The sequence below is a fragment of the Notamacropus eugenii genome, chromosome 2 (assembly GCF_028372415.1).
Source record: "Notamacropus eugenii isolate mMacEug1 chromosome 2, mMacEug1.pri_v2, whole genome shotgun sequence".
Taxonomy (NCBI): Eukaryota; Metazoa; Chordata; class Mammalia; order Diprotodontia; family Macropodidae; genus Notamacropus; species Notamacropus eugenii.
Genome location: NC_092873.1, coordinates 353,408,173 through 353,432,657, shown reverse-complemented (window position 1 = coordinate 353,432,657; position 24,485 = coordinate 353,408,173). Strand labels below are relative to the sequence as shown.

Here is a 24,485-nt window from a genome sequence, read left to right as displayed (position 1 = left end):
TTTAGTGCTGGTGCTTAGATAAGTAGGAGCCAAGGATGACATAGAACAGATTTCTGTCTGGGTCCAGGAAGAAGTAGGGCCATGGTATAAACCTGTTCGGCACATTGGTTCTAAAATTGGAGGGGATATTAAGAGATCCTGTAGTTGTAGGCTAATAATAGGAAGATAGAGCATTGAAGTGGGCAGAGTTTTTTATAACAACCATTTTTAGCCAAGTCCTAGAACAGGTGTTATTATCCCCATTTTATGGATCAATAAAATAAAGTTTGGATTAGTTAAATAATTTCCCTAAGGTCATACAGTCAATGTCTGAGGCAAGATACTCAAACTCAACAGACTGAGTTGGAAGCTACCTTAGAGTCCATGAGGAAATAACCCTAGAGAATGAAATGATTTACAGTCAAGAATGGATGAGATAGACTTTGACTTCAAAGGCCATAGGCCTTAAATATAGAGTTGTAAAGGAAGAAAACAACAGAAGCCGGAGGTCAATTTTATTGGAGCTTAGAAAGTCTCAAACAGAGAAGGTATGAAGTGGAAGAAGGACCTGGGGCCAACCATGCTTTGCCTACCAACAAACAGCCTCCTTTAACTGGCCTTCCCCAATCATATCCCCTAACAGATACCCATAACAAAGTGGTCCTGACTCAGTTGAGGGAAAAAAATGGGGTAGAGAAGACCCTGTCCCCTGCCTCTGCTCTTTACCTCACTTAGTTTCTAGATGCACTGGCTGGCAGGTGCGGGGTGCCTGTTTGGTCCCTCCTTCCATTTGACAAACAGCTGGTAAAGAACATGTCTACTTCTGTTACACCTGGCCTCTTACAACTCATGGATGTTGAAGCTCCAGTACTTGGCTTGGGATGGCAAGGAGGTGGGGGTGATAGGAAAGGGAAGAGAGAGGCGGTCAACCTATTAGGTAGACCTCGTTCTTCCAACGTGAACTTACAGGGGCAAGAAAAGAGAGGGAAGGACGGAAGGATGGACGGGCTCCCTCCCAAGAGCACGGTCGGGGCTTCCTGCTTGGGTGGGGATGGGGCTCAGAGAGGCAGGTTTAGAACTGAGCAATGCGCTGTTCAGAAAGGTGAAGACGATTCAATCTGCAGATGGAAAAAGTAGGTTCAAGAAGCGACCTGCCACTGCCAACATGCGGGTAGAAAAATCCCAAAATTTCAGCCGCGTCCTTTGGGACTCATCCTCCTCCACGAAGCCCAAAGGACTCTGCCACTTTCAGCCAGTCGGAGGGACAGCGAGAGAGACAATAGTCCAACCTGCACTTAATTCCCCAACAACCTAGGGCAGGGGGTCCACTCCCAACTGTAGACCCGTTATTTAAGACTACAACGGCTGGTACACAAGTATCCTGACAGTCCAAGGGGCAATGGGAAGCTTCCAGGATTCACCCATTATTTCAGTTGCCCACCCCTTGCCAGTTTGGGAGTCCGGCTCTCGAAGGCCTGAGGACAAGAACCCCGGAGTTGGGATGAGCCACATCGAAGCCTACTTCTACCGGGCAGCGCTTGGGACCCCAGAGCTGCTGACAGAGAGTGTAGAGGCAGCTACTACCGGGCACGGGGCGTCGCCAACCCAGGAGCCCCGATGGTGTTCGCGGGCGTCCAGTCAGCCAACTCCTTCCATGCCTGGCTCTGCGGAAGGGGTAGATGAGATCGATCCTCCGAGTTCCCAGTTCTTCTCTAGCTTCAAAGTCAATCTGTCGGTGTCCAGAGACAACAACCTCTTTTTCTAGAAAACCGGGATCGGTTTCTCCAGAAAATGGAAAGCAGTCCTTTTTCAGTCCTGTGGTTCAAGTTTTATAGGCAGCAAAACGAAAGTAGCAAGGCCGGTAAGTGGATGGTTGTGGGATCGGAAGCCTGAATCTCCCAGGCTCTCTGGAATTCCCAAAGCTCCCTGTCATAAGCGTCGTTCAAGTTTTTTAAGAGATGGGGTATGGCATGAAACGCTTGGCTTCTCTTTTCAGCTCCTGTTGTTTGGGAGAGACCTCTCAGGTCCAAGGTCGTGTTTCTTTTTCTTTCTTTCCTTCTTCCCTCCTTCCCTCCCTCCTTTCCCTCTTTCTCTGTTTCTCTCTCTGTTTGTCTCTGTCTGTCTCTGTCTCTGTGTCTGTCTGTCTGTGTGTCTGTCTCTGACTCGTTGTCTGTCTGTCTCTGTGTCTGTGTCTGTCTCTCTGTGTCTGTCTGTCTGTGTCTCACTCTGTCTCTCTGTCTCTGTCTTTCTCTCTCTCTCTGACTCTCTCTCTGTCTCTGTCTCTCTGTCTGTCTCTCTGTCTCTCTCTGTCTTTCTCTCTCTCTCTGACTCTCTCTCTGTCTCTCTGTCTCTGTCTCTGTCTCTGTCTCTCTCTCTCTCTCTCTCTCTCTCTCTCTCTCTCTCTCTCTCTCTCTCTCTCTCTCTCTCTCTCTCTCATACAATATTGTAGTCCTGGTAATCCTCTCCTACAATCCCCACCCAAGCACAAACTTACAAAGGCTATGTACCCTCATTAAACCCCATATCAGCTGGGGTTCATTTGTGGCAGCCTTTCAGTACTCTGAACTACTACTGGCATTGACCTGTAACTGAGAAGATCCACTATTGCTTGTCCAAGTATGATAGAAGAGGTGGGGTAAGGAGAAAAGCTTCCCATGTCGAAAGGTTCTGAATTTTTTAACAGTATTTTTCCCCAATTAAATGTCATGACAATTTTTAGCATTCATTATTACAAAATTTTTATATCCAAATTTATCTCACTCCCTGCCCTGTTCCTAAAATGGTAAGCAATTTGATAGAGGTTATGTATATGGTGTCATGTGAAACATATTTCCATGTTGATTGCAGTTACAAAAGAAGAGACACATAATAAGGGGAAAAACATGAAAAAGAATAAATTAAGTGAAAAAAAGTATGCTTTGATCTGTATTCAGAGTGTCTCAGTTCTTTATTTGGATGTGGATAGCATTTTCCTTCATGACTCCTTTGTACTTATCTTGGAACATTGTGTTGCTGAGAAGAGCTGAACATTCATAGTTGAACATCACACAATGTTGTTGATACTGTGTACAATGTTTTCCTGGTTCTGCTCATTTCACTTTGTATCAGTTCATATGAATCTTCTCAGGTTTTTCTGAAATCTGCCTGTTCAGCATTTCTTATTACACAATGGTATTTCATTATATTCATATACCACAGCTTGTTCAGCCATTCCCCAATTGATAGGCATCCCCTCAATTTCAAATATTTTACTACCATAAATAGGGCTGTTATAAATATTTTTGAACATGTAGGTCCTTTTCCCTTTTTTATGATCTCTTTGAGATACAATCCTAGTAAGGGTATTGCTGGATCCAAGGATATGCACAATTTAGTTGCTCTTTGGGACAACTTTGCTCTCCAGAATGACTCCTGAAAGTCCCCAAAGCTTCTGGATTTTGGTGGGGATCGTTGATATAGAACTGTAAGAGGCCTCTCAAAGACCAGCTAACCAACTTAATCTGAAACATGAGGAAACCTGGGCCTAGAGAAGTTAAATGATTTGCTCAGTGTCACAGCCAGAAAAAATGCCACAGATCCAAGAAAATGGACAGAATGGGGTTTTGTCCTGGCCTTTGAAACCTCAACCTGAAAGTATGATGGATAGTCTCATGGGCAACTAGAAGGAGGTGTAAGTTGTATAGTGGAATTTCATCCTCACTTGGAGGAAGGAAGAGCAGGGCCTGCAATCTCCATCTCCCAACCCTACCGGATGCTTTTTAACCAGAAACAGTCAAAGTAGCAAATAGGACCTCTTTGTGGTTCCCAACAAGAGGTGGCTCAGAGGCATACAGAGGAAAACAGACCTCTATTACTGCCCATCTTACTCTCAATTTTTTTCCAACCCTACCAGGTCATTTTTTGTTAATCTTTCTCTTGGAGATGGAGAAACACTGACCGGTTTTTCCTTTCTGGAAGTGAGGTTCATTTGGGAGCCCATTAGCTGAAGCCTGAGAGGCTCAAAATAGATCCTCCACCCCTCCGCAGGAAGTTTATGATAAAGTGGGAATTTTTGACAAAGCTGAAAGAGTCCTGTACTTGCTACCTCCCCTGCCATCCCACTGATCCTCTTAGGTACAATCCCTGAAGAGGTGAATTTTCTGGAACTTTAATGTCTGAACTCCATTAAGCTTCTTTGGACATTTGTTTCTTCTCCATCTCCATTTTGGATTCCCATCTGTTCCCTTCTCTAGCTCACCCTGATTTCTATGTCTCCTAGGAGGGACACGTGGATTAGTCCTTCATAGGTCAAAGCCCAGATTCTCTGACCCAGGACTCCAGATCAAATCTACTTCATCCAGACAATGAGATCTTTAAGCTTAGCTCCTGTTACTTGGGAAAAGAGGGTTAGTGAAAGGTGTGTTAAGTCTGGCAGTAGTGTCTCTGGCTCAGCCTGTGTGTGAGAGGAATAGAGAAAGTAAATTGCTTAATAATTGTTTTATTGAATTAAGAGAAATATAACCCATTTCAAAACAGAAAATCAAAGCGCATTTCAAGGGAAGATTAATCAATTAACAAGCATTTATTAAGTTTTTTGGGCCCCTGTGCTATATGTTGGGGATTCAAAGAGTGACTTGAAATCGTCTATACCTAGAGCAAAGCACTGCCCAGTCCTAACTACTCAGGAAGCCTAGAGGGAAGTGGGCCCCATTCCTAGCTTACATAATCCATGAGATAGATCCTACTCCTTATTACTGTGAATTTGTGAAAGTAGTACCAAATGATTAGCATCACTGGCATTATCAGAAGGGTAAATGGGTTCAGTATCAAAAGGAAGAAGACAATATTCCAGACAGAGAAGGGCAGCGAGCCAAGAGATAGGCCTACCCCAAGGTTGTTCCATTGTCAAGAATCTCCAGGTTTCTCTTCTTAAGGAACATTTAGTCCCAACAGAGATACTTTTTCTACAGGGAAGCAGGTGTATATCCATTCAGATTCACCCAACACAGGGGCCCACTGGATGGAGCAAGAGATGTCATTTAAAAACCTCAAACTGAGTAACAATGAGAAATTCTGAGAATGAGACCCAGATAAGATTCCCCTTGTGCCTACCCCTCAAGTATTCCTAAGTCCATTAGCACAAAATAAGAGGAAAGAAGATTAAAGTTAAACTTAAAAAACTTCCCTGGGTCAGTAGGGCAGAGAGTGAGATCTTAGAGCAGGTAACCAAGTAAACATGAAATTTCCATTGCTCATACTTCTAGGAATGGGAGGAGCATCCTTCCTGTTCTTCCTGTTCAGAAGAGTTCTATTCTTTTCTGTGAAGCCAAAGGGAAAGATATCTTTTTAAGTCACTACTAGTAGAGGCCAGGTAGGTGAGGAGGAGAAGAGAGTCTCATCTCCCCTCATAGTTTCTGACTTCTGTTACAAGTGATCTCATTGCACTCTCTCCACAAATACCAGTGGAGGCTTCACATTGAATAAGTGAGGAATGGAGAACATGAGACATTGGCTCCCTACTCCTTCACTCGCATCTTCTCCTTCCCAGAAACAGAGTTTATTGCTATAACTGCATATCGCAATGCTGAGGTGAGAGGCCTCCTATTGGAACTTCTTGATTGGGCTGGGGTGGGGGGTGGGAAATGGAGAGAGGGAATCAGTAAACAATCACTTCTGAAGTGCACTTTTTGTGTTAGGTGCTGGGAATACAAAAAAAAAAGTGAGCCAACTTCCTCAAGAAGCTTACATTCTAATAGGAAAAAAGGACAAAATATAGAGGAGCATTGACTAGGGAACATAGGGTCTGATCGAGGGGAGCTTACCTGTTAACGTCATGGACACCTTGGGAAAACTAATGAAATCTATGGAGTCCTCGAAACCTGTGGAGTCCTGTGAAATCTATGGAGTCCAGAAAAATACTTTAAAAAATTCATAATTAAAGGAAGGGCTCAATTTCAGTTAGAGGTTAGTGTAAATCAAGCTGGAATTTTGTAACTATCCTAGTCTACAGATTTGTTGAAAGCCAATGAAAACTTATAAATATTTGGTATAGCTAGGCACAGAGAAAAGCTACAGAGGTCAGGGGCAAAGACAAGATGACTTGGACTGTTTAAAATAGGCTCCCTCCACCATTTTACAGATAAAGAAACTGAGGCTGCTAAATCAAGGTTATCCAGAAAGTCAAAGGTCAGAGTAAAGACCAAGATTAGGTCTTTGGCCTTCCCAGAAGGGAACTAGGTTCCCATGTACCCAATGATTTCTCTTTCTTTTCCCTCTAGATCATAAACCTAAAAAGTAACTACAATTCCTTTACTAGGGCCTTTAGAGAAAACTCCTGAAGAAAACTTAAATAAGTAAGTACTCATGGGACTTGGCTGCTGTTTTGTGCCTCTCTTTCTTTGTCTACCAGGCTCCAAGTGTTCTGGGTGGTGTCCACTCAGCTTTATCCAGTGCTCTCCTCTTCCCTCCAGGACTCTGTGATGAGGCTATGAACAGACAGAAGGGAAACTGGTTGGTTAAAAAAGACACCTGTAACTCTGAAGCTGGTGAGAAGGTACTAGAATTCTGGAGGGTCATATTACCTTTAATTATATCATTTTTCCTTCTCCTCTCTCCTCAAGGTGTCCTCCTGCAGTAGAATCCAGTGCTAATACCTCCCTGAACTAGTTTCTGATGACTATAGCTATCCCCTAGTGCCAAAAGAGGCCAATCTATGGATAAGGTGTTCCAAACTCCTTGGTATCATATCCAGGTCCCCCCAGCCAATACCTATGCCTCTACTTACAGCAGCAGCACCATCCTGCTTGACCAGTCAAATTCTAATGACCCAAGTCTGAGTGAAGGAGACTCTAAGAAGAGATGTTTGTCTCTTGATAATTCAGGTAGGGATGCATTGTATTCAATGTGGAAAACCAGGGAACAACAGGACACACAGGGATTCATCTTAGTTGATTAGCCATAGGGATGTTTTCCTCTTGGTTCTGAGGTTGAGGTGCCCTCTCTTGGGTGCCCAGTAAACCTGAGTTATCCCTTTCCCTCAGCTACATCATCCTCATCCCATTCTCTCCTTCTGCATCCCTTTTTTCCACTCCTTCTCCTCCCCAACTTCCCATCTTTCCCAACCTCCTCTTCCCTTCCTGTCTTTTTCCTTGCTTCAAATCTCAGACCTTTCTCTGTTCATATATTCCCCTTATCGGAGCTCTGAATGATCCTATAGCCCAGGCTCATAGAAACCAGAGACACCTGCTTCTACCCCCTTGTCCTATGATGAACCCCTTCAATACTAAGAATCCAAGTTTATGAAGCCCCTGATATCTTGGTTAAGGATTCCTGATCTAGGTAATCACTTCTCTTGATCCTCATATCTTCTCCCCCAGAAATCAATAGAAGGCATGTTTCCTCCAAGGTTGAACTTTGCTCATTTTGAATATCTGTTTGTGGGTGCTGAGGGGAGTTGGAAGGGGAAAGAGGAGATTCTCACTACTTCTTAGGTCACCTAGTTTATTTTTTAACTAGTCAAGTTTAGTGAAACATTCTAGGCATCTTCTAATGGTATTTGAGTGCCTTCTATTCTAGGACAATGGGTACCTTGGAATAGTTGAAATAGGTAAAGGTAGAGGGAATTGTTGTCTCACCTCTAGTTTTAAAAAAATATTTGTTCTTGTACAATGCTCAACTATGATTGACTTAGCTCTTCTCAACAATGCAATGATCCAAGACAATTCCAAAAGACTCAAGATGGAAAATGCTATCTGCTGCAGATCCTGGGCAGAAAAGCTTGTGGTTGCTCCTAGACCAGAGCCCAGGCCAGGAGAGGAGTATTGTGTCACCTTGCAGGAACTGAGAACTTACAGGTCCCTAGAGTATAACCTCCACTTGACAAAGGACTCAAAAGTCAAGTAACTGACTGGGAAAATGTCCAAAAAAGGGAAAAAATAAGACAATAGAAGGTTACTTTCTTGGTGAAAAGGTATTTTCTTCCATCCTTTTGGATGAGGAAGAACAAAGTTTACCATCAGAGGAAGAAATAAAAGTCAAAGCTTCTACATCTGAAATTTCCAAAAAAATATGCAATGGTCTCAGACCATGGAAGAGTTCAAAAAGGATTTTGAAAATCAAGTAAAAGAGGTAGAGGAAAAATTGGGAAGAGAGATGAGAGCGATGCAAGAAAATCACGAAAAACGAGTCAACAGCTTGCTAAAGGAGACCCAAAAAAATGCTGAAAAAAAAAGTAACACCTTTAAAAACAGACTAACCCAAATAACAAAAGTGGTCCAAAAAGACAGTGAGGAGAAGAATGCTTTAAAAAGTAGAACTGGCCAAATGGAAAAGGAGGTTCAAAAGCTCACTGAAGAAAATAATTCTTTAAAAATTAGAATGGAACAGATGGAAGCTAAGATAATTTAAAATGTATTATGATCAAAAAAGGGCCGAGACATCATCTTCCAAGAAATTATCAAGGAAAACTGCCCTGATATTCTAGAACCAGAGGGTAAAATGGAAATGGAAAGAATTCACTGATCATCCTCTGAAAGATATCTGAAAAGAGAAACTCCTAGGAATATTGTAGCCAAATTCCAGAGTTCCCAGGTCAAGGAGAAAATATTACAAGCAGCCAGAAAGAAACAATTCAAATATTATGGAAATATAATCAGGATAACACAGGATTTAGCAGCTTCTACACTAAGGGATTGAAGGGTTTGAAATATGATATTCCAGAGGTCAAAGGAGCTAGGGTTAAAACCAAGAATCACCTACCCAGCAAAACTGAGTATAATACTTCAGGGGAAAAAATGGAATTTTAGTGAAATAGAGAACTTTCAAGCATTCTTGTTGAAAAGACTAGAGCTGAATAGAAAATTTGACTTTCAAATACAAGAATCAAGAGAAACATGTAAAGATAAGAAGGAAAGAGAAGTCTTAAGGAACTCATTAAAGTTGAACTGTTTACATTCCTACATGGAAAGATGTTATTTGTAACTCGAGACCTGTTTCAGTATTAAGATAGGTAGAGGGAATATATATATGTAGATGTGTATGGGTATGTATGTATGTGCATATTATATATGTGTAGGTATGTATATGTACATGTATGTATTGCATATGTATACGTATTACATATATTATACACATATGTATAATATATATACACATAGACAGAGGGCACATGGTGAACTGAATATGAAGTGAGAATACCTAAAAAAAATAAAATTTACTGTTGAATGGAATGTACTAAGAGTAAGAGAAAGGGAGAGGTAGAATGTAGCAAATCATTTCACATACAAGACGGAAGAAAGAGCTTCTACAATGGAGGGGAAGAGGGGGGAAAGGAAATAATTGAGCCTTATTCTTATGGGATTTGGTTTAAGGAGGGAATAACACACACTCAATTTGATATGGCAAACTATTTTACCCTGCAGGAAGGCAAGGGGAAAGGGGATAGGAGAGGGAAGATAATAGAAGGGACAGCAAATTGGGAAAAGGAATGATCAGAAGCAAACACTATTATGGGAGGACAGGTCCAGGGAGAGAATGGAATACATGAAGGTCAGGATAGGACAGAGGGAAATGTGGTTAGTCTTTTACAACCTATTGTAGAAGTGATTTGTATTGTTACATGTGTATGACCTATGTTAAATTGCTTGTTTTCTCAATGAGGGTGGGTGGGGAGGAAGGGAGAGAACATGGAACTCAAAGCTTTAAGAATGAAAGTTAAAAGTTGTTTTAGCATGCAACTGGAAATTAAGCTATACAGACAATCTATTTTGCCCTACAGAAAAATAGAGGGGAAGGGGAATGGAAGAACGGTGGGTAATAGAAGGGAGGACAGACTAGAGGAAAGGGTGGATGGGGTGCATGCTGTCCTGGGGTGGAGCGTGGGGAGAAATGGGGAGAAAATTTTGAATTCAAATTCAAATCGTGTGTGGAAGTGAATGTGAAGAACTGAAAAACAACTAAATTATATATTTAAAAAAAGAAAAGAAAATGCTGTCTACATCCAGAGAAAGAACTGAAGAAGTTTGAATGCAGATTGAAGCATACTATTTTCACCTTTTTGGTTTTTCTCAAAGTTTTTTCCTTTTGTTCTATTTCTTCTTTCACAACATGACTAATGTGGAAATATGTTTTACATGATTGCATATGTATAACTTATATCAGATTGCTTGCTGGCTTTGAGAGGGAGGAGGGGAGGAAGGGAAGGAGAAAAATTTGGAACTGAAAATCTTTCAAAAGCTGAATGTTGCAAATTGTCTTTACATGTAATTGGAAAATATAAAATAGTATTAAATTTATAAAAATAAGGGGGAAAGTATGTTCTTTTTTTTTTAAAGAAGGCATTTATTGTTCAGGATATAGGATGCAATCCCTTTCGTTTGTTATTTCTTTTAATAAACTTGGGAAAGGCTGCCTGTCTCAGTATGAAGGGAATTGAGGGCAAGTTGGATACAGGAAACTGACCATACAATTTCCACTATCCTAGGCTCTCATGGGGAAAGCAAAGGCCAAAGAGAAGGCATGACTCCCCTTGGGATGTGTGATACATAAGAGCAGGGATCAGTACAGACTTCCCAGTTCGTAGACTCTTTCTCTGTGATTCTTGGTGCAGCCTTCTAATCAGTCCCACCTCTGATAGGCCACAGAGAATTAAACTAGGCCAGCTGTGTTCTTTCTTCCCCACCTACCCTCTTTAGCGCTATTGCTTAAATAACTGGGAACCAAGGCTCATATAAATCAGAGCTGTGATTTCTGTCTGGGAAGCAGCATGAGTGGTAGAAGGAAGGCTTGTCCCTCAGGATTATCCTTTTCTCCTATCCTGTTCGCAGCCCTGAGGTCCAGGGAAAGGAGATGAATGTTCTGCCCCATTCCATGCTTCCAGAGTGTTGCAAGGCAATAGGAGGGAGAAGTAGCACATTGCCCTTGAGAAGCGCTAAAGGTCTTTGCATCTCTTCATCTCCCTCTAGGAGGTAGCAAACCCATGGTGTAAACCTGTTCAGTTCATGGCTTCTAAAACTGGAGACTATCTTTAGAGATCCTAAATTCACAATCTTATAATAATAACCAATATTTCTATTGAGGTCTGAGATGGGCAAAGCTAGGTGGCATAGTAAATAAACTCTGTGCCTGGAGTTGGGAAGACCTGAGTTCAAATCTAACTTCAGATACTTACTAGTCCTAAGTGTGACCCTGGACAAGTCACTTAACCTCTGTCTGCCCACAGTTTCTCAACTCTAAGATGGGGGAAATAATGTACTTGCCTCCCAAAGTTGGTGTTAGGATCAAATGAGAAAATAATTGTAACACTCCTAACACAGTACTTGGCACATAGTAGGTACTTAATAAATGTTCATTTCTTTCCTTTTACAACCACCTTTGAAGGCAAATCCTGTAGCAGTTATTATTTTCTCCATTTTACAGATCCAGAAACCCAGCTTTGAAATGTGATTTCCCTAGGGTTATACAAGAAGTGAGGCAAGATTCTCACATGCAGATCTCACAGATTGAGCTAGAAAGGATCTTTAAAAAACGACCTAGTCCTCATGGAATAGATACAGAAATGAGCCTAGGGAGTAGAAATGATTTACCCAAGATCACATTGGAGGGAAAGTAGCAGATGAGATTTAAAACTAAGTCCAAATTCAGAGATTTTCCCCCCTTTGTCATATTGTTTTGATGCAAAATGTGAGCCCCATGGAGGGAGGAATGATGTGCCCAGGTTTCCAATGGCCAATGATTAGCACTGAATCAAGGTATTCTCTGTGTCCCCCCATTTCTCAAGCAGGGATAAGTGTCTCCCTTATTGAGAGTTCCTATCTATAAGATACAATATCCAGAAACCAAGAATGGACATGAGATTGGACTCTAAATACAAAGTCCATGGACCTTAATTATGGAACTGGAGAGAAGTGGAAAAAAAGACAACGGAAATCTGGGACTGCCTTTATTGGAGCTCAGAAAGTCATGGGAATTCACTTTAAAACAAAGAGGGCCTGAAAAGAAATAGTTACCATGGAGGAGGGACCCAGGATCCTAGGAGTGCTTTCTGAGGAAGCCTGCCTGCCTGCAAGCAGCTTCTCTCTATCCTCTTCTCAACCATGTGCACGTGCGCGCACGCACGCACGCACGCATGCACACACACACACACACACACACACACACACACACACACACACACACACACACACACACACACACCCTGCCCCAGCCCCACCTCTGACTCTCAGATGCTACCAACCTTCTTTTATCCTACAATTCCTCGAATTAACCTCACTTCCCACAGAACTCACAGCTAACACAAAAGTGTCAGGGGTGAAGTCCAGAGACAACAGAAGCAGATCAGTGATGCAGATTTTGGGGGAACAGCCCGTGAGATGGTTAAGGACAAAGGGGTGGGAAGAAGAAATGGTGGAGGAATGCTGGCAACAAAGGGCAGAGCATCAATGCAGAGGCTGAAACCAAGGATTGTCCCCATCTCAAGCCAAATCTGCAAGGATTTATTGGAGGGGAGAAGGTGGAGAGGGTCATGGGGAGAAGGTCACAGTCTCAGAGTCCTTCATGTTCAAGGCACTGGATGAAACAACAGCCGGTGGAAAGTTTGAAGTCTCCCTCCCATAAGCCAGTGTGGAAAAGCAAAAATGGTATGTGAGAGGACAAAGACACATCTTACATACCTGCTGCTGGTGCAACAAGACTGGGGTAGGGGACACACCACAGGCTTGTGACCCCCCCCCCCTCAAAAAAAAAACCCCACATGATAGGATCCAGTTCCTCTGGCCTGCAGAGGAAATGAGCAACAGGCTAGCCCATTTGTCTCCAGGGAAAGGAGATGAATGTTCTGCCCCATTCCATGCATCCAGAGTGTTGCAAGGCAATAGGAAGGAGAAGTATCACATTGCCCTTGAGAAGCACTAAAGGTCTCTGTATCCCCCTCCAGGGGCCAAGGTTACCAAAGCACAGCCCCATCCAGGTTCCCATAGCCAGGCTCAGCCCTCAGTCTCCAATAGGTGTTATTGGTGACCCACCATTCCTTTCCATTGCCATCAGTCTGTCTCCTGTAAGGGGGGAGGGGAGACATGGAAGACAATTAATAGAGCAGCCTTGAGGTCCTGCTTCCCACTTCTTCCCTTCCCATTCTGATGTTTTGGAAAGCTCTCTATGGGTCCAGCTGTCATTGCTGTCTGGTCTAGGTGGCCCAGAGAATTTGGAACAGAATTGGGGGAGGAGAAAGACAACAGGACATGAGGAGGGAGGAGGCCCAAAGAGATGAAGGCTTGTTTGGGCACCTGAAGAATCGAGCCTGGTGGGTGATGTTATTCTCCTCCATCACTTTGCGGCGGTCTCGTTGAAGCTGTTCGATCCTCCTTTTTTGGGATTCAGCAGCCTGAATATTCCCCTCCTCTAGATACCTGAGTGACCAGCGTTCCATCAGTAATACCTCTCCAACCCAAGACTAAAGTAACCTTCCTCCCACCTACCCTCAGATTACCCTCAGCACTCCCTGCAGAGAGATCCTGGCAGTTTCACTACCCAAGGGAAAACTCTCTTCTCTGGGCAGGTATAAGGAGAAGTGCATGAGGGATCCTGACTCATTTGCCTTCTTTATCACTGAAGGGAGCAGCAGGGACCCCAAACTTAAGTAGAGACTTTGGTCAGCCAGATGCCCTATAGCAGGGAAAGCAGACAGTCCTGAGATGCCTGACCTCTGGTCTGGCCGAAGCCGAGTATCAGTGGAGGGCAGAGAGCGCTTCAGCTCAGCTGTCAACTCATTTAGCTCCAGGGCAAACTGTGTAAAGCCAAAGTTCCGCTCGTGGTCCTGAGGCATCAAGTCTGGGAGAGAGGGAGTTAAGTTGATTAGAGCTGGAGAAAAGATGGCAGATGGAGCAAAGACCTCAGACCATATCTCTTCCCACTAGTCCCCTCTGAGCCTCCTTCCCCTATTCCCACAATACCCTTCTAGCCTTTGAGGGTGGTTATCATTGAACAATTGCATAGCTGGAAAAAATTATGGAGAAAATATCCATCAAAGGAGAACAGGTGGGCTTCCTCCTTATCCTGAACCAAGTGACTCTGACCTGGCAGGTGTAAAAAATTGCCACCTGCCCCTACCTCCCGCATTTCATGTTGGCCCCACTCCCCTCTTACTGGGTTTCCAGATGCACTGGCCACCAGGTGGTGGTCCTCGGTACAATCCCTCATGCCACTTGCCAAAGAGCCGGTGGATAACTCTCCCACTTTTGCTGAACACAGCCCCTTGTACCTCATGGACGCTGGAACTCCAATACTTCGCCTGGGAGTGAGAGTATTAGGAAATGGAAGAAGGGGGTGATCAGCCCAGTGGGTAGACTCCACTCTTCCAACATGACCTTAGAGAAACCGGCAGCCAAAGGCTTTCTACCTTACAGAAAGTGATCTTGCAGTGGCAGGAGCTGTCCTGAGTGTTTCGGATGAGTACCTCCCCATAATGTTCAATCCATCGCTGGCCACTTAGGATGTTGTGAATACAGGACGTGACCTTGTTCCACTCAAAGTGGTCCCCAAACCTGGAGGAAACAGAGTGTGTAGATAGCTGGGATGGATCCATGGAGAAGGTCATAGTGAACAACCAGCCTCCTAACCCAGCTGCAAGGGATGGCCAAAGCTACTGACACAGAAACTTCCATATGTCCAGGATTCATCTGTGCGGGTGTCCTGTCACTCTCCCATCCACTGACCTGGAATATAGCCCTTCCATGACTTAGTGAATAGTCCTCAACAGCTGCTATAGTTGCAAAATTCATACCCCTGTGGCCAATCAACTGATGAGAACCTCTGAACTTTACTTGGATAATAAACAACTTGAAACCTTGCCAGACTCTGTGTTCTACTGGCTCATCTTTGGAGAGTCCACTAGGGATTAAAGACCAGTGCAGGGTGATTCATAGCCTTTCTCGTAACAGTTTATTTAGCTATTTTCTACAAAGTAAGTTGGGTACTTGAAACCCAGAACTTCAGAAACTGGGTCTAGAACTCTTGCCATTGCACTGAACTCTCTCTTTCTCAGAGCAAGTTAGGCATCTTCATCTGGATTTCCACTCTTCCCTCATTTTCCACCCCTCTCTGTGCCCTGCCCTTGTCCTTCATGTTCTCATGAAATCCAGCCTGCAAAAATTCAGTTGGTCTAAACCTGGTTGACAGATGTGGTCAGGGACCACTCACCTGGGAAGTCTGACATTCACAGTCCCCACAGGCACAATTTCCAGGGATTTCCCCCAAAATTTGTTCTTCCACTTCATATCTAGATTAGGGAACATGGCAGAAAGGCAGAAGAGAAGTTGGAGAGAAATTTCTTCCAACTCTGCCATATAGCCTTCATTCTCATTTTATGCCTAAAAGTTCTTATCTCCCCCTTCCTGTCCCCTGCCTTTCCTGCCCATCCACATGCCCACCTACTCTCACCTTGCCAGAAGATGAAGTTATCTGACTCTGCATGACAAGCAGATATAGGTGGATGGTGGGAGACCTGGAGCAGAAGACAGTGAGATTATTTCTGCGTTGCCCTGAAGGCTCTTCTAGCACCCCTTTTCCTTACCCACTCATATCACCTGATCTGTTTCTTTCCATATCTGACTTTCCTTATTTTATAACATGAAATACAAGAATATAGATTTAGATTTATTTGAGAAACAACTTGGCACAATGGTCAGAAGGCTAGCCTTGTAATCAGGATTGCATGGGGTTAAGACCTCTGTATATAATAACTAGCTGTGCAACCAGAGCAAAGCATTTACACTCTTAGTGCCCCCAGAAAACTCTCTAAGACTACAAGTTACAAAGGAGTTCTCAATCTGCATTGATGGAGTGAATTTCCTAATATCAGTGAAATCCCAGGTCTATTCACCCACCCTCAATTATGTCTATTTACACACAGACACACATACACACACACACACTCCAATGTATACTGAGGAAAGGAAATGCCCCTAAATCGTAATGAAATCACAGGTCTGGATCCTCCCCACAAAAAAAATAAAATAAAATAAAATTATTTCTATACATCTACACAGGTACATTGGTAGAGACAGTTTTCACCAATGAGAGTTCCCCACACCGGTGAAATTATAAACATATGCACACAGTATTCCAAAAGTCTTAATGCCAGTTTCAAGGTTTTTGAGAAACTCTGTACATCTGTACGGATGAATGGATGTGTGTATTCCTGTACATGTATGTATGTGTACTATGTGAATGTGTGGCATGTGTATATATGTGTATGTATGTGTGTTGGATACCCATGTATGTATATAATTTTCCTGGGTGCTCCAAACTCTCCAGCTCTGGCCCAAGCCCCCATCCCACTTCCAGCCCACAGACCTGCTCACTAATGAATCGGAAGCCTCGGTCCGGCCGCTCACACTCATAGGTTTCCCCCAGAACAGGGTTGAAAGGTTTGCATCCGGCCCGATGATAGGTAGAGGAATAAGCAGAGACAGCAAAGGCTGCAATGTATAACTGAGAAGGGTGGCAGACTTGTAAGACCCGTTATTCAAACTGCAGAGGAGGGGCGCAGAGACAGGGAATCCCTTCCCACTACCACCCAACCTCCCTTTCCCCCTCCTCCACCCCGCCCCTGCCAGGGCTGGGCAGATCCTGAGCGGGACGACGGCGTCTTGGGAGAAGGAACACAGCCCTAGCCTCTAGGCTTTGAGTCTTGGGGTAGCCCTGAGCAAGCGTGAGATTTGGAGCTAATGGCTGATACCAGCTCCGAGGCTCAGCTTCCTGTTCTAGAAAAGGAGGGGGTTGGACTCGGAGCGCTAATTCAGATGTCCTAGGATTCATAGTGGGGGAGGAAACTAGGGGTGGGGGCGGAAGCTGGTCCCCAGAGTGCCACGGAGCGGGGAGTGAGGCGAGGCCCGTACCATGCGCTCGCAGGGGTCTGGCGTACGGCTCGCCTGGTCCAGCAGGTTGCTGTACTCGAGCTCCTCACAGAGCCGCTGCAGCGTGTTGAGGGGCTCGTTGAGCTGCACGGGCATGGATACCTTGGACAGGTCTTTGCCGATGTTGTTACGCAGAATATTCCACAGGCTCACGTCGGTCCCCGGGCCGCTGGCTGCCGGCAGGCAGCGTCGCCGCGCGGGGAGCCCGGCTCCCCCTGGAACAAAGCTTCCTGACTCCCCCCCGTCCCACCCCCAGTCGCGTCAGCGCCACGTTCCACGCCCAGGACCGACAGGCGCAGTACTGGGGTCTGCTCTATCTAACTATGGCACTTTGAGCGAGACGCGGCGGGCTGCATCCACTATGGGTAACATACATCCTCCGCATTCCCTCCCTGGAGCAGTTCAATCCCCGGGAAAATCTGCCCAGATTTAAGGGGACTACCTTGATCGTGGGCCCTGGAGCATACCCTCCTCACCCTTCCAGCCCTGCCCCCGTCCCGAGTCCCCTCTGACTTCGAGTATTTACAAGGTATCAGATATGAGTATTCACAAGGCCTGTATCCTCCTGGATACAGGAGGCAAAAAGGGCAGGAGGATAAACAGAGACTGAAACTACAGAGGATAGCCAACCTCCTCCAATCCCTTAGATTAAATGTCTTCCCCCATTGTCCCTCCAACTTTCTCTGTCCCATACCCCGAGACTGGCACCTTTCTGGCAGTGCTCAGACCTCCCGATGTCCAGCACCTCTTCTGACAGGCTAGTGGTGACTTCACTGGTGCAGGACTCTTCCTCTGAGCCCTAGGTGAGAGGAAGGTACTTCTCTGGAGGCTCTGGAATCTATACTCAAGCCTCTGGTGGAAGGGGAACTGGAAGATTTGCCTTTGGGGTGGGAAAGGGGAAAGAGATCCCTGAGCCTGGAACATCTGATCAGTGGCTTGGTTGCAAGGGTGCCCAGCTGACTAGTGGGAGGAAGACGTAGGTAGGAGAGCTTAAGGAATTCATAGGCTCAAAATCCCTAAAAGCCACTCTAGTCCTGTAGGGTCCCATTCCCTGCCACCCTGGAGCCTCCCTCCCCTCTCACCTCATTCTCTGAAGAGCTGGCAGAGAGGAAAACCTCACAGGCATCAAAGAATTCTGTGTGGGAGTCAGCCAGGGACAGGACACTGCGCTGGGAAAGTTGGGGGGTTAGCTCTCGACCTTTCATGTACAGAGCCTCCTGCTACAGAAATCAAAGATGAGTGTTAGGGCCGGGTACACTGTATGCTAAGTTAGGCTGAACTGCTTGAAAGTGCCAGGTGAAGAGAAGAGAGAGGAGGAAGGAGGATGGAACAGACTGGTTTTAAGTCCCCTGATACTTCCCTTTAGAAAAGAGATAGGAAGTCTCCCCTCCCCTCTTCTCATTTTATGATATACTCTAAGTGGGATCTTCCAAGAAGACAAGTGGGGGATGGGGTAGGAAAGAAATGGGGAGAGGGACTAAGAGCTGGGATAGCTGGATTTCATGTCTTGAGCTTTAGCTCCCCTTTGGACATGAAAGGTAAGGATGGGCTAGAAGGAAGTTGGGGAAAAGGATTTCCAGGGACCTCAGCCTGGCTCCTCTCACCTCTTCAGGATTGAGGGAGCTAAAGGAGTCAGCTGTGGTGTCAGAGGAGATGGACAGGGTGTGGGAACGTCTCTGGCCAGCTGGAACCTCAGAGACCTGTAGGGAGGAACCTCAAGGCTAAAGGTGACTAACTCTTGGACTGATTCACACAGGCTGTAGCCACCTATGATTACCTGTATTAAAATTACACACACAGACACACACACACACAGACATACACACACACACACACACACACACACACACACACACACACACACACACACACACACACACCCTGGTATTCTAGTAACCCAGCCCTTCTAGCTTATCTCAGCTTCCCAGCTTTCTGAATTCTAACCTTTCGGTCACCCAGCCTCAATAGTCCCTCTGTCCTTCCATCCCTCTCCCTTCACCCCTTTCAGTACCTCCCAACTCCTTGTGTTCAGGAACACAATTCCCAGCCTCACCCCTAGTCTCTGCATCTCTGAACCCTGGTGATTGGCTCGAAGTCGATCCCATTCAGCAGTGAGGGCAGCCAGGACGCTACTGAGAGAGCCATGCACTGCAGAGGGACGGTGAGAGTCAGGGTCCCCTCTCCTTCCTGAAGCCCTTTCCTTTTTCTTCCTCTTCTGCCTCCCCAGGAGCCCTGCGCACTTACCCTTCTGTGCCAGGACCCAAAAATTTCGCTGCAGGTGGGCATAGTCCGTTGGGGGCAGCCCTTGAGGAGTAGAGGGCTCCCGGGATTCAAGGTATCGAGACAGGTTGGGAACAGAGCCATGGAGACGGCCCACCTGGGGTCAGGGAGGAAGAGGAGGATCAAAAGGAAATAAAGACCCTTCAGATTTTCCCCTGCCCAGATCCCCTCCATTTTCCAAGGACCCCTCCCCCTACCCCATACTCACTCTTCCAATGGTGTCATCCTTGGCATAGCTCTGAGTGCACCACATTCGACTGGTTCTCTTCCCCTTCTTAGGTCTCTCAGTGGTCACTGAGGCCTGGCGGGGTGTTTGGAGGAGTGGGAAGTCAGTTGGGAAGGGAGCTGGACCTGGGGAGTGGGGCGGCGAAAACAGCAACATACAAACCCCAAGGGAGAGAAGCAGGGAAATACACACGGGAAAGAACAGAGTAGATAAGTAAATGGGCAGACAGACCAACGGATGCTTCCAGAGAAGGAAGCAGAGTGACGGACAATGCTAAGGAAGTGCAGGAGGACCAAGAGGGGGAAACGCATCTAACCTAGAAATACCCTACTGACTACTGGGGCCAGTGGAGGCTTCCAGGGACAGGGGATGGAGTGGGGGAGTGGGGCCCCAGTGCCGTCCCCTTCCTTTGCTTCACCTGGTGTGTGGAGATGACGGGAGCAGATGGGATTCGGTGCAAAGATTCCAGACTCTGGAGTAGTTTATGCAACTCCTGAAGTTTCCCCTGGCATTCGGAGAGCTCTGGGAAGGAGAAGGGAGGGGAAGGGAACTCATGAAGGAGGTTCTCCCTCTCTGATCACATGCCCTTAAGGTCTGAGCCTCTAGATGCAGCTTTAGGGATCAACTTTCTAAAGTGTACTTGCCCCTCAGGGGGTGGGTTTCGGCACCCAAACTGAATCCCCCTTTTACCAGCTCGCCCTTCTGTTCCCTAGGGCTTCTGACTCAGGCTTTATCCTCCTTCACTATCCTTCATATCGTCCCTTCTTTCTTGAAATCGGTTGTTTTCCCAGCCTATTCTTCCCCACCTTCCTCTCTAATATAATTATAACAATCCCCAACATTTATGTAGTGCTTACTATGTGCCAGGCACTGTGCTAAGTGCTTTACAATTGTGATCTCATTTGATCCTCACAACAGCCTTGGGAGGTAGGGGTTATTATTATCCCCATTTTACAGATGGGGAACCTGAGGTTAAGTGACATGCCCAGGGTCATACAGTAAGACCCAATACAAGCTGAGTTCTTCCTAACTTCAAGCCCAGGCTCTATCCACTGTGCTGCCTAGCTTCCTCTTCTCCTCCCTTCCTAATCTATATTGGCCTCCTCCAAGAAGCCCAACTTGATTCTTCCCTGCTTCCCTCCTCTCTGTTGCCTTCCATTCCCCAACACTAAAGGCTTCCCTGCGTTCTCCTGACCTTGTCTCTCTCTTTGTAAGTCCTCTTTCCCCAACCATTATGACCACAATTGTCAAATATTAACTGTGTGCCTACTATAGGTAGGGAAGAAAACATTAGTGCTGCGGTATGGGCTTTGGACACAGAAAGCCATAAGTCCTTGACCTTAAGCAGCTTAATCAATCAACCAGTCCACAACCATCTAATTAGTGCTTCCTATGTGCCAGGCACTGTGATAGGTTTGAGGGAATACAAATGGAGTTTACATGCTAATCCCACCCATCTAGGGGAAAGGTGACTGGAGAAGGGCTTCCCTATAGCTTGCTCTATGGCTTCGCCATCAAACAGGGGGTTCTTTGGGGATAGGAACTCAGGAGAGTGCAGTTTATAAAGGGAAGGAGACTTTGGTTCTGGCAGCACCTCTCACCATGGGAACACCGATCTAGCCCCTCACTGTCTTTCAGCCAAGATGACACCTTGTCCCGAGAGCCAAGGCCAGGCAGGGCAGAGACAGTGTCTGTGGATGCCAGGCGGGCACTGGATGCCTGCAAGAATGAGTCAAGAATCAAACTGGATTGTGCAGTATGAGTCTCAGCCATACCTCTCCCACTCTAACAACATTCCTGCACTAGGATTTACCTTCCGGTTGGTGCTACTCGTTGGTAGCTTTGGGCATCTGGCCATATCTGGGCGCTGTGCCATTCGGTGGGCACAGAGCTGGGCCACCCAGCTTTGGAACAGCTCCTGGGATTTGATCTAGGGGAGAAGAGAGTGGGAGATATAAAGATAGCAGACCTCTGGGTCTGCAAAGTGAGGTGACCAAGGCTCAGATCCTGGATAAACAAGTCCATTTTGATGTCTAGGTCTTAGAGTAGCTGAGCATCCCTGTTTATTTATCTTCCCAACATGCTGCTTATTCACAAGTGAGGGGGAATGTTAGTGCCTTTTTTATTTCTATGGCAACCGCCCTCTCCCCCAGCCCCTGCCTCTTTCCTCCCACTGCTCTTGCCTTGTCAGGCTGGGTTCCATCTCACCTTGAGGTGGTAAATGTTATCCTCGGTATCAAGGTCAATTCGCTGAGCCTTCTTGTTGATTGACATGACAGACAATCGGACATCAATGGAGCCATGTAGCTTCCCCTTGGCAATCTGGAGGAATTAGGAACAAGGGGAGCTAGTAGGGAATTGGGTTCCTACCTCAGCCTTGCAGAACCACCCTCACCCTGCCACTGACCCTAGCATCCTCTAAGTCTTTAAGGAAGGATATTTAAATCTGGTTTTCCCACAACTCACATTTCTTGAGGAATTAAAACTTTCCAAAGTGTTCTCCCTACAATAAACCCCCTAAGGTAAGCTATACGCTAATTGTTATTCCCATTTTATGGATGGGAAAATTAAGGCCAAAATCAGTTCTATTACTTGCCCAAGGTTATACCGGCAATATGGCCAAGCAGGGATTCTAATTCTGGTGTCCTAATTCCAACATTATCATTCTATCATACCACACTCCCTCCTGCAATTCCATGAGAACCAAGAATTCCCCTCCGTCCCCTTCCCCCTTCACAAATCTCCCCCTGCCCCAGCAATATGGAGTCAGGGATACCTTTCCCAGCCCCAACACCCTGACTCGTTGACATGGGCCCCAACTCACATCCTGCCTAGTGTTTGCATAGCGAAGGATTCCATCCTCAAGAACAAAATATCTCTGTGGAACAGTCCAGGAGGGGCAGAGACCCATAGAGAGAGAACCAGAGGTAGGAAGAAAAATAACCATAGGTTCATCTTTGTGAATTCTCTCTCTCTTTTTTTTTTTAAGACAAAAGCCTTTTGCTGGGGAATGACAAGCTCCTCCCCTTACCTTGTGCCAACCCTTCAGGGGCCACTTTCTCTTCTTGAGCAAATGACCTTCTTGCCTCTCTGCCTGGGTCCCTTCTGGCCACACTCTTCCCTGAGGCTCTTCCACTACTTCCCATAGTTCCAAACCCTGGAAGCCAAGGGAAGTTTCCTGGGGAGATCTGCTTATCGGGACATATTCCATCCCAGCTCTTATCCCAGCCAGGACCCAGGGGCCTGCTCCCGAGTTCTTGCCTCTCCTGTGTCTCCCCTCCTCCCTCCCTTTGGAGTTACCCGCAAACCCTCATTGACGTGACTGAGTTGAGTGGTCTCCATCTCCCCCTTCCCAATGCTAACAGCAGACCCTCGGACCTGCTGGGTGATGTACTTAGAAGGCTGGGTGCTGTCTGAGAGAGAGGGAGCAGCAGCCCGACGAGGGGAGCCAGGGTCCCTCTCCTGGCTATCCATTCAGGGGTATGAGGAAGTGTCCGATCAGAGTAGGGGGCAGGGGGAAATGTCACCTAATGGTCCTGAGACTGTCCTGGAGTAAGAAAAAGATCATCTTGGATAAGTCACTTTCTTCATTCACCTCAAGCCAGCCCCAAACCCTCTAGAGAAATAGAATACTGACCCTCAGCTCACCATCTCTAGAAACCAGAATCACTTTCAACCTCCCTATCCCCTCTGCCCCATTTTCCCAGCTCCCTACCAACTTTGAACCCCTGGCTAGTTGGGAATTTGTGGGCAAGCTAATTCTAAGAGAGCCACAAGGGGTGTGCCCAGCCACGCCCTGGACATACACACAACCAAGCTCTGGAAAACACTCTACTTTGGCAGAGACCTGGAGGTGGGGGAGGAAGAGGAAATGGCATGGGAGGAAATTGGGAAAAGAGACAGATAGAGTCTAAATAGATAAAGATCAATCAATCAACTACCATTTATTAATATATGCCAAGCATCTTATCAACTTTTCCCTAAGGAGTTCCTTTCCCCCATTCCACTGCCTGGTGACTCCTTGGCCATGATTACTTGTGCAAAATCTTTCCAACCTCTTCCCCGTCCTTCCCTGCCCACCATACATAATGCCTAGTGGAGAAACTGAGACCTGAAGCAGAGCAGATGCTTTCTTCTCCCTCTGCCCACCTGTTCCCCTCCCACTATTCATTAACCATTCCCTAAGTTTTTCCACACCCTTGGAGTCTCTTTAGCTTCCTCCTCCCTTCCTCCTTCTTAACACTCCTGGACCCAAGTCCCTAGGGCACCAAAATAGAGGTGCTATCCATCTGCTAAAAGAATAAGGATAGAAAGGAAATGGGACTAGAGTTGGTGGGGAAGCTGTTAGTGGGGACAATTGGTGGGCAAGAACAGTTCAAGGTCTTCCCAGGTCCTGCAGCAGTGCCCACTGGTGCCATTGGCACCAACATCGGCCATCCTGGCACCAGAGCTTGATCAATAATGCATGAATATTTGTGTGTGTATGTCTGTGTGAGTGTGTGTGTGTCTGTGTGTGTGTGTGATGGGCTAGGGTGGAAGGAAAAGGTGTTATCCTGAAGCTAGGGTTGTTGCTCAGGTGATCTTAAAGAGACTGAGACACCAGGCACCTGAGGAACGAAGACTAGCTAGGTGATAGCAATATAGAATGTGAGTGTTGGAGGGAGGGCTGTCTGGCGGCACAAGGTTGGACAGAAGACTAAATCATGGGGAAAAGCTCCTGGATCCAGCTACTGAAACTTCCCCAAACTCTGCCTGTGGGTTTGGGGGCATTTGGCATTGACCGGGGTGACAGAGTCAAGGGAGATGGGGCACCTCTCACAGAGCCAAGGGGGAGGGGAAGGTGGGATGAGGAACAAGGTGGACAGCTCCCTCCCTCCCTCCCTGCCTGCCTCCCCATGTCTAGGTAGGTACACAGAGACCGCTCACTTCAGGCACAGTTAGACCCCTTTCTCCCGGGAATGCCAGGTGATGTCAACGTGACCCTCTTACCGTAGTGCCCATGGACTGCTGGGTCTGCCTGCACTGCCTCTGAGTCACCCTCTCCCTCTCTGAGCTGAGCAGCGGCGGCAGCTACTGCAGGAACCAGGAAGGAAGGGGACGTCGTAGCCTTC

The 24,485-nt window shown here is 46.3% G+C and overlaps 1 protein-coding gene and 1 long non-coding RNA gene across 9 annotated transcripts; one reads left to right on the top strand and one right to left on the bottom strand.

The window, feature by feature from the left end:
- Positions 1–947: 947 nt before the first annotated feature.
- On the top strand, positions 948–12,705 carry LOC140528407 (uncharacterized). Its single transcript, XR_011975182.1, has 2 exons — positions 948–5,547; positions 6,368–12,705. It is a non-coding gene; the product is annotated as an uncharacterized lncRNA (long non-coding RNA).
- Positions 11,884–24,485, bottom strand: OSBPL7 (oxysterol binding protein like 7). Of its 8 annotated transcripts, none has more exons than XR_011975178.1 (23): positions 24,364–24,485; positions 22,675–22,921; positions 22,406–22,531; positions 22,199–22,252; positions 21,583–21,696; positions 21,188–21,304; positions 20,976–21,093; positions 19,793–19,896; positions 19,357–19,449; positions 19,113–19,245; positions 18,922–19,016; positions 18,473–18,568; positions 17,951–18,088; positions 17,577–17,667; positions 16,851–17,098; positions 16,306–16,443; positions 15,391–15,454; positions 15,151–15,229; positions 14,356–14,495; positions 14,098–14,242; positions 13,656–13,782; positions 13,239–13,361; positions 11,884–13,007 (listed from the first exon to the last, which is right to left on the bottom strand). XR_011975178.1 is itself a non-coding variant. In XM_072646202.1 (23 exons), exons 2-23 carry the CDS (start codon positions 22,846–22,848, stop codon positions 12,899–12,901), a joined length of 2,628 nt encoding a protein of 875 aa, XP_072502303.1. In that variant the 5' UTR covers positions 22,849–22,921; positions 24,364–24,479; the 3' UTR covers positions 11,884–12,898. The 8 variants fall into 8 exon arrangements, 7 of the variants coding, with proteins under 7 accessions (XP_072502303.1, XP_072502302.1, XP_072502305.1 ...); XM_072646202.1 differs by having other exon boundaries at positions 14,351–14,495; positions 17,951–18,085; positions 24,364–24,479; XM_072646201.1 differs by having other exon boundaries at positions 14,351–14,495; positions 24,364–24,478.

Excerpts from the sequence above, each read along its gene's own strand:
- OSBPL7 (XM_072646201.1), bottom strand. The coding sequence starts at position 22,848 with ATGGATAGCCAGGAGAGGGACCCTGGCTCCCCTCGTCGGGCTGCTGCT. Across the intron at positions 17,668-17,950 it reads CCAGCTCTTCAGAGAATGAG|GGCTCAGAGGAAGAGTCCTG; the intron begins GTGAGAGGGGAG and ends CCTCTCACCTAG. Across the intron at positions 14,243-14,350 it reads GCAAGATCACTTTCTGTAAG|GCGAAGTATTGGAGTTCCAG; the intron begins GTAGAAAGCCTT and ends TCTCACTCCCAG.